The sequence below is a fragment of the Piliocolobus tephrosceles genome, chromosome X, assembly GCF_002776525.5.
Source record: "Piliocolobus tephrosceles isolate RC106 chromosome X, ASM277652v3, whole genome shotgun sequence".
Classification (NCBI taxonomy): domain Eukaryota; kingdom Metazoa; phylum Chordata; class Mammalia; order Primates; family Cercopithecidae; genus Piliocolobus; species Piliocolobus tephrosceles.
In genome coordinates this window covers 66,142,129-66,152,035 of record NC_045455.1, presented here as the reverse complement: position 1 = coordinate 66,152,035, position 9,907 = coordinate 66,142,129, and the positions used below count along the sequence as shown (strand labels likewise).

Below are 9,907 nucleotides of genomic sequence, written 5' to 3'. Positions count from 1 at the left end.
AAAAAAAAAAAAAAAAAAAAAAGAAACAAGTGGGAGGGTGTTTTCCAAGTGTGCTTAGAAAATGTTTATGGGCTTTGCCCTTATCTGAATAATCAGAAGAAATGATTTGATTTTTACACCTTGGTATACACTCTGAGATTACACAGTCCTGCGGTTTACATATTCCTCAGAGCCATTAGACTGACCAAAAGAGCTCCTCCCTATGTTTCACAGTATTTTTACAGTTCTCACAGCAATCATTTATCAGTATTTAAATTAATATTAGCTGGGCACAGTCACTCACTTCTGTAATCCCAGTACTTCGGGAAGCTGAGGCCAGAAGTTCAAGTCCAGCCTGGACAACATAGCAAGACTCTGTTTCTACAAAAAAAAAGAAAAATTAAAATTAAAAATTAGCCAGGTGTGGTGGCACACACCTGTAATTCTAGCTACTTGGGAGGCTGAGGAAGGAGAATTGCTTGAGCCCAGGAATTCAGGGTTACAGTGGGCTATGACTGTAACACTCCACTTCAGCTTGGGTAGCAGAGCAAGACCCTCTCTCTTAAAAAAGTAAAATAAAATAATCTTTACAACAACCCTCCGAGCTAGACTGGAAGGAGGTGGTATCCCTGTTTTATTGATGGTTCATGTGAGGTCATACAGACAGTAGATAGCCAAGCCCAGATGCCCAAGCCTAGGCCTCATTCCTTTTGTTTACCCAAGGTTCCTATTCATACCATTGTCTGTGTAGCATATGACCATTTAGCCTTAAGTAATCTGTTTCAATTGCAAATTTTACTTTAAGAAAGGAAAAAAAATCACATTTATTCTGCTACATATTCTTGCTTTATTCATAATGAATTCTGCAGGTCAATTTATCCTCAACAGTGGCAAGCCAGAATTTAAGTAAAGCTTCTACTTAGCTGGTACATTTGCATGTCAAATCTTTAATTCAGCTGTCAGTGTTTCAGCATTTACTGTACTTTCATTAATAAATGTTATTTTGATGGTCTCAGGCTAATCAAGACTATTTGAAATGGGGGACGGCACGAAATGAAATTTACAGAGAAATCAGAGCTTCTTCATGGACTTTAAAAGAATTGTTACTTTACACGTGTTTGATTCAGAATGCATGTAAAATTAAAGTTAGACATGTTGTTAGTTCTTACATAAACAAGCAAAAGAAGCTAAGGAATTAACTTATATTTATTTGTTCCTTTAAGAGCATGTACTGAGCACCTCCTGTGTGCTAGACATGTTCTAGATGGTAGAAATGCAGGTATCAACATGGCAGGCAAAAATACCTGCCCTCAAGAATTTCCATTCTAGAGTGAGTAGACAGATGATATCTCAGATAGTGCCAGGACCTATGGAAAAAGCTGACCAGACAGGGCACTGAGTTCTGGGGAGTGAGTGGTCAGAGAAGGCCTTGCTTCCTTCTTATCCACATTCTGGCATAGGAATTTAATTTCCATGTACATTTTTTTTTTGTAACATATAGCTCCAAAATAAGTTATTTTTAACTTTGCACTCAATAAAAACCAACTTGTAGTAATTAAACTTGCTCAGTACATTCTTCACAGGGACATTAGGTACTATTCTATCAGCAACAAGTATCTGCTTATCTGTTTTTTATACATTGGAGTCCACGTAAGGCTTCCTGCTTTTTATAAAAGGAACTGCCTCTTAAAAAAAAAAAGGAAAAGAAAAGAAAAGAAAAATGGTTTAAGAAGTACTCATCTCCGAACGTTATTTTCATGCATTTCTTGTATTTTATTTTTTTTCCTATAAGATGGTCCCCATCCCATAAGTTTGGGCCACCCCAACATTATATTTCCCTCCCTTTGAACATTTAAAGAAAAATATACTTCTTGGTGTGCTCTCCAGGAGCCTGCTATGAACCCTAGATGAGATCTCGGAGGCTGGCCATGATAGGAGCCCCTTTTTGTATCTGAGGTCATCTCTTAGAAGCGAAAATGCTCAGCTCCCCTCAGGACTAAACCCGCCAGCCTGCGTTCTGTTCTAGGAGCTGCAGATGGTGCTTGGGATTTCAGGTGACTGTTTCTCCTCACCAGGACACAACACATGTTTTCCTTTCCTCTCTAGATGGCAGCACAAAGACAGAAAAGGGGCAAGTGACGGTGGTGGCTCCACGCAAGGCTTGGCGGTTTTCCCTGCGACTTCAGACACTCCCAGAGGGCTCGGACTTTTTCTTCTGCACTTTCTGGAAAATTGCCAAGTGCCAAAAGGTGTATTTTAAAGCACTGACTGTAAATGCTTTATTTCTTTGATGAGTCCCACTAGTCTATGTAGCAGCAGCTTTCCTCCCTGGAGCGCTCAGCTAGGCGGTTCTGTCCGGGAGCTTGAAAGCATCCCAGCTGTGCACCTGTTCATAGGCTGAGTACCTCAAGCTTGGGCATGTTTTAGGCGAGGATGTGGTGACTTAAAGTACTTGATTGTCTTGATTTCACCCTGAAAGCTTTGGCAAACCAAGTTTCAACCCTTACTTTAAAAACCTGACACTTCTTTACTCCATATCAATTTGGAAGCTTCTAATTCATAAATATGCCTAAACATTGGCATTTTATCTCTCCAGGAGTTATTAAACATTTCTTCCTTTTTAAAAGATTTGTCCAGTATGTGTATTATTTTATTTTTCAGAGTTAGGACGTAGGAGATGAGAGAAGGTTGGAAGTAGATGCCAAAAAGTGATTTGGTGGGGAATCTGGTGCGTCGTGAATATGTTTTAGCAGGCAGTGGGAGGTTTTGTGCAAAAATGTCTGCGGATTTGAGCTGGCTTGTCCACTTGACATGCAAGAGGAATGTATGGGTGCTGCTCAGCTGATCTTCCCGCATTCACACAGGACCCCAATCTGCTGCTTCAGGAAATAATTTTGTTTCTGAATCTCTGACTACAAAGATTACTAATAATTAGATCCTAGTTCTGGGAAGTAGTCTACCATTTTTCCACACCTCCCTTCACATGTAGAAATTTTTGTAACCTCAAGGGACTTTTAAAATTCCTGCCCTTCTGTAGTGGACAAGTGAATCTTCCTTCTGCAAAAACCAAAGCCACTAGATTCTGATGATGTTCAAGTTTGTCACTAGAGACCCTGCTCTCTTACCTGTGCCCCAAGTTTCTGTTCCGACACTTTAAATTCAAACACCTAACATTACAAGATTTTATTTGGTTGTTTTTTTTTTTCTTTTCACAAGTAATTCATGATACATTCTCACAAAAAGCGAAGGCAGAAGTGATCCCCACCTCCCACTGCCAGCAGTGCTCAGGCTTCCCTGGGTGACTGCGTCCTGGGCCCTGACTCAGGTCCGTTTCTTAGTTATCCACTTTCCCACTTCCACTTCCTGTTTCCTCGCAGCCCGAGCAGCCCTGCAGTCGCTGTTCATGCAGTCCATTTCATCGTTTCATCTAGGAATCCAATCCTCGTGAGCTCTCCTTCAAAAATACCTCATGGGAAAATTAAAATTCAGACAAATCAAGAAATAGAAAACTCCAGCACTTGAATAAGCCCTTTTCTCTTTTTTTTGAGACAGAGTCTTGCTCTGTTGCCCAGATTGGAGTGCAGTGGTACAATCTTGGCTCATTGCAGCCTCTGCTTCCAGATTCAAGCGATTCTTCTGCCTCAGCCTCCCAATTAGCTGGGATTACAGGCACGCACCACCACGCCTGGCTAATTTTTTTTTTTTTTTTAATTATTTTTAGTAGAGACGGGGTTTCACCATTAGCCAGGCTGGTCTTGAACTCCTGACCTCAAGTGATCTACCCGCCTCAGTCTCCCAAAGTGCTGGGATTACAGGCGTGAGCCACCATGCCCAGCTAGCCCTTTCTTCTTCATGCCGACTGCCACCAAGCATAAGGCTGTTCTCTTGAGGGCAGAGACCATATGGCCCATGTCTCAAATAGAGACACACCCCCGTTGCTAAAAACACCAGGATAGCACTGAGCATGCCGCATGTATCCCCCACTCGGCGCATGAGTCACAGACACACAAGGTGACATACTCCTTCCCTATCAAGTTGTCAAGGACTTTTAGAAAACAGCCATGCTCAGAGCTAGAGAGGAGGTGGAAAGTGGGCCTTGCTGGTAAGAATAGAAAATGGTACAACTTTTGGAGGCCAACTTGGAAGTAAATATGAAAAGCCTGAATGTGTTGCATTTTCTTTGTTTCAGCAATATCCATTGTTAGAAATACAGCCTTAGGAAATAATCATGAATGTGTGCAAAGATTTAGCTACAAGAATATTCACTGTGGTTCTGTTTAAATAGTAAGTAATTAGAAAAAAACTAAATTAGGAGGCTGAAATTATTTTTTAAACTTTTTTATTGGGCTGTGTGTGGTGGCCCATGCCTGTAATCCCAGCACTTTTGGAGGCCAAGGTGAGAGGATCACATGTGCCTAGGAGTTTGAGACCAGCCTGGGCAACATAATGAGACCCCCATCTCTAGAAAAAAGAAAAATTAAAAGAAAAATTAGCCGGTCATGGTGGCATGTGCTTATATTCTTAGGTACTCGGGAGGCTGAGGTGGGAGAATGGTTTGAGTCTGGGAGGTCGAGGCTGCAATGAGCTATTGATCACACCACTGCAATCCAGCCTGGGTTACAGAGCGAGATTCTGCCTCAGACAAACAAACAACAGCAACAAAAACAAATTTGTACTGCAAGTATAAATAATACCTCTTTTTCCCTCTCTTTCCCCTCTTCCTTCTTTCCTTCTTTTCTCTCCTTCTTTTTTCTTGTCTCCCTTTTGTAGAAATTTTCTAGATAAACATTTTACTATTATGCTAATACAAAAATAAAAATACTCAGTTCATTATTTTATACCATCAGTCCCTCATAAATTTCCTCTCCAGATTATAATCTCTTCTCAAATTTTTGTGTCTCATTTAGTAAGTTTCTTGGAGGAAGAACCATACTATGTATGTTTCACCGTTCTTTGCTTAGCATTCAAGTAGATCATAGCAAATCCTGCCAGTAATCAAATAATTGCCCTTCTTCTGTCCCCACACCTTTAGAGTTTCAGGTCTGTACTATCTGATTCCTTGACTTCCCAACCCAGTCAGCGATACATGATTTGCTCGGAATTGTGTGTTTCGGGCATGTACACACATGCTGAAATTAATTAATTTTGCTTTGAAGATTTCCTAAGAGCCCTAGAAATAATTGCAAATGCTCTGGAGTATATTACAACCAGGACTGATAACTACCATTTCTGTCTACAAAACTAAGGGGAGGGAGAAAAACATACTACTGAATGAGCAGAGCACAGAAGCCAGTGCATTTTTCACTCTTGGTGACATGCAGTTTTTGCTGCTTTTTGTTTTGTTTTTTGTTTTTTGTTTTTTTTTTTTTTTTTTTTTTGCCCTAGCAGATTGTAACCAAATTGCTCAACTTCACAGCAAGAACTTTAGAGACTCAATTTCTAAGTGCTGGTACTTGGCTTTTCAAAAGAACTTTATAGGGATAAATTAATTGCTACTATACTTTTAATGGTTTTAAAGTTACTTAGACCACTTCTGGAAATATGTAAAATTGTATGAGCCTAACTTAATGTTTCATTTCTCCCTCAGTTTTTACGTGATTTGATGATATAATAAAGGGAACTATAAAAATTTGATATTGTTGAGACCTTTTTAGAAAGTTGAGATACATTTTTCTTTGTGTCATTGTTGCTAAAAGAGGTGAGATATTGATACATATTACCTAGGAGAAAGAACAGCATTTTGTGGCAAAATAAGTATGTTATACCAAATTTGACAGGCTTCTCTCCTGACCGATTTTGGAGCAAGTATCTTCATGTGCCTTGTAAAACTAGAGATGCATTCAGTTTTCAGTATTCCCAGATATATTTTACCACTCTTAACTATTTTTACCATATAGTATCTCAATAAGCTGCTATTTCATAAAACTCCTTTGGGACTTTTCCTTGCACCTTCTTTAGTCACTTTATAGCAAGAGTGTTATCCACAATATTTAACATAAATAAAATAGCACAGCACAGACCGCAGAACAGTCTAGCTAGATCGCCAATCTAGTGATACTGATGCCCTCCAGCTGCATAACACCCAAGCTTTAACCTAAAAATTAAAGCAGAAAAGCCTTCCAGATGAATCGTGTTCCAGAATCCTATCCATCTAGGAACCCTTGGGTGTGTGTTTATTGTTTGGGTTTTGTGTTGTTTTACATTTGTTTGTTCCCTTGTTCATGCTTACATCATTTCAATCCATCATGATACAGCTGTTAAGAACTTAGTATCACCAGCCTTTGGAAAGCCCAGTTCTATTTGATTAAATGTTATCTATGAAGGTGTTAAATATTTTTTCTATAAGGTTATCCAGGCTGAATACCACCTTCTCATTATTATTTCAAAGTCTCAAGACTCAGCTACTCCACAAATATAGACCTCCATCCAGACTTCCCATCTGAGCTCCATGCTTGAATGTCTAGTGGTCCTTTGACACCACAGTCACACTTGGGTATCTTAAGGACTATATCAACTCATGATTTTCTCCTTGATTGAAAAAGAAGAAGGGATAAAGGGAAGGAAAAAGAGAGACAGGAGGGAGGGAGGGACACGGGAAGGAAGGAAGGAGGGAGGGAAGAAAAGGAAAGGGAAGGGAAGGGAGGAAGGAAGAAAGGAGAAGAAAGGAAAGGGAAGAAAGGAAAGGAGGAAAGGAAGGAAGGAGAGAAGAAGGAAAAAAGAAAAGGAAGTAGAGAAGGAAAGTGTTTAAAACCAAACATGGTGGACAAAGTTTTTCCTAGCTTTACCTGTTGATAACAAGCCGCAAATCTTAGAGTCATCCTTGGCCCCCCTCGCTATTTTAACCCTGACACCCCATGCATGATCTTTCAGTTTATCCTGTTAAAATCTCACCAAGCCAGATACTTTGCTCCATTCCTATCACCTTCCTGCTGGTTCAAACCACTGTCATCTCCCAGAGCACAACTGTGTCCTCCCTACCTGGAGGACCAGCATCCAACTCTAGAACCCTCCTGTGCACTCTCCATGCCTTTCTAACACAAAGTTCACTATCATCCCTGCCTCTCCCATGCCCTCGCACATACCCAGCTCCACTCTAAAGCTTTTATTGCTCTTTGGATGAAGCCCCACATCATGACCTGCAAGGCCTTGCATGCCAGAGCTGAAGCCCTTCCCTCTGCAGCCACACTTCCTCTGCAGACCCTCAGTCGTGCTATGCTTACTCTGGCTATGTGGCCTTTAGCTGTGCTGTCTCCTCACCTGAAATGTTCTGCCAGCTTCCTCTGATGACCTAAGTCCTGATCTTCCTTCAGATCTGCTCTACCGTGGTCAGCCATAGGGAAGCCTTAGGAAGGCTCCCCTGACCCCCAGAGCAGGTCAGATCTTCCTATCACAGCTGTCACGGTGCCCTTGACCTCCCCTTCATGGAACTATCACAGAGACAATTTTATATTTTTAGGCCTAATAATTACATTAATGTTTATCTCTTGGATTACACAGAGCTTCAGGAAGGCGGAGACCATTTGACTAACCACTCATGTGAAGACTTAACATGGCAGGCCTGAGACTGCTATGCTTAGAAGAGCCTGCTTGCAAGGTTGGCCTTTGGCTGGCATCTGGGAGCTTGAGTGGTAAATGGTTCCTTACACTGGTATGAAACAGTGATAGGATCAGAGGGGCTGACCGTGCCTAAACTGTGGGTAGAAACATGTGCTTTAGGTTGAACATGCAACTTTCTTTCCGGGGGTCTGGGATTTTGGTACGCACCAAGCAGAGGAAGCCCATGTGACCAGCCCCAACATTAGTCATGGAATCGATAAAGGACTTCCCTAGGCAGAATTGTTGCAGGCGTGGTGCTGCATTTCCATTGCTGAGGTGCACCCCATGTGACCTCACTTGGGAGGGAGAGAGCATAAGGAAGCCTGTACGTGGATTTCTGCAGACTCTGCCCATGTCTTTTTTCCTGGCTTGGCTGTGTATCCTCACCACACCACTGTCATAAGTCCTAGCTGTGAACACAGCTATATGCCAACTCCTGTGAGTCCTCGTTGCAAATACTCAAACATTGGGGTGTCTTGTGGACTCTCAACTCACCATGGTATCCCCAGAATCTTGCTTAGTATTTGACATTTAATGAATTGCTTAATACGTAATTTTTTTAATGAAAAGAAAGCAACCTCAGAGGAGTAGGACGAAGTATATCCTGTGGAAATTCTCTAAAGAACTAAGGAATTTTGTGATTTATCGATTATATCCTAATGACCCAAATAGAGAAGGCACATCTTTCTGGAAAAGGCAGAATAAAAAATGATTCAGGAAATTTAGCCTGGTCAAAGCCCGTTAGAATTGTTTTCTCATGAAGATGAATTTTCTGTATCTGAAGTGACAGCAGGGCAGAGATGAGCCAGCATCTCCTCTCGGGCCCTGATGCTGTTCTGCTGCCTTCACCATCTCTGCCCCCTTTCCTGTGTGTTTAGATTGTCGGCCAGCTTGTCATGGAGAGTGACGCCCCAGCATCAGGGGAGCAAGAGCTTCTCCACATTGACTGTACATTGGAATCACCTGGGAAGCTTAAAGAAATACTGATGCCGGGCCCCACTCCTACAGATGCTGCAAATAATCAGCCTGAGGTGTGGTCCAGGCACTGGGATTTTAATGTGCAGCCTCTTCTGACACCACACTCTCCTTTCCTTCCTCCCTCACACATCCCCTTTGACAATCAGATTTCACAAGGTCCATCCTTCCACCAAAACGAATTCTTATTTTGTAAATGCTTCTTAAAATTTCTGGTTTCTGGTTTTCGAACTCACAGCCAATTAGGCACGCTGACAAGAGGAAGAAATAAGACCTTTTGCCTCAACCACATGAGAAGATTGGAGCAACTAAGACAAGCAGGTGGAACTCGAAACTATACAAATCAGGACTATGGTGGACTGGGTCACTCCTAAGGACGTGGCTGGGGTGCAGAACAGAATCGTTCAGGAGAGCATGGTTTTTAATAATGACCAGTAGTCTACACCGCCAGTTGCCTACTAAGGAATATATGTCTCACTTTACATATAAGATGATGTGAATTAACTTTATTTTGGATGTTTGGTAAAAGTTCATCATCAGTGATGAGGAGGCATATGTTATTTCCTATATTGGGAAGCTCCTTCCTCCACTAAATGTAAATCTATCCATTTGCCATTTTTTAACCCTTCTCTAGGCAAGACAGCAGACCATGAGATGCATGAGCTGTTCATTGGCGGAGCTGTGATTTATCTTTCCTTTGTAACACCCAGGGAGATTTCTCAGGGAATGGAATCTGTGTCTAGAAGCAGTGTGTAATAAATTGGGTGAGGTAAGGCTATTCATGTCTTGAAGTCAGACAGAGGAGTTTGGCTTTGAAGGGATGGAAATGTAGGTTCTCACACAGAATAAAGAGCCATAAAAAGGGAGCTACAGGGTTGCCAGGTGTAGATGGGAGGCTCTGTGGAGAAGGTGGAACTGAGCTGGAATGAATGGTATTAAGGCAGGTGCAGCCCAAGGCAAGCCCCAAGGGAAAGAAAGGAATGAACAACACATCATAGTCCCACCTTCCCTGTCTTCAGAATCAGAAGCAGCGAGAATTCAGCAAGGAAGCAGTTTTAGCTCTTTGGGTTTGAAGAATCTCTTTGGGATATAATTTCACCTTTTCTCTGCCGGGTGCTATAGTCTAAAGCTGGCAGTGGAAATTCCAAGATAAGTTGTTCTTAGAATCATAAGGGCTGGCTAACAGGCCAGTGGGGACACAGCCTAGAGGGCCAGCAGCTATCTGGGGGCCCTAGGGTTGGACAGGCCCAGGCAAGGTGAGGGCAAAGTCAGGAGACTTCATTTACCCAGGTACAAAGAAAGGCGTCAGCCTTCAAAGGCTTTCCACTGTTAACCAGCAGACCAGAGGCAACTAATC

General features: G+C 42.0%; 1 protein-coding gene across 1 annotated transcript in view; it reads left to right on the top strand.

Moving 5' to 3' along the window:
- Positions 1-2,605, top strand: part of RNASEH2B (ribonuclease H2 subunit B) — a 64,985-nt gene extending 62,380 nt beyond the window's left edge. Inside the window, exon 10 of the mRNA XM_023187357.3 lies at positions 2,086-2,605. Within this exon, the coding sequence (XP_023043125.1) occupies positions 2,086-2,118 (33 nt within the window). The 3' untranslated portion in view covers positions 2,119-2,605. The remainder of the gene's footprint in view (positions 1-2,085) is intronic.
- The last annotated feature ends 7,302 nt before the right edge of the window (positions 2,606-9,907 follow it).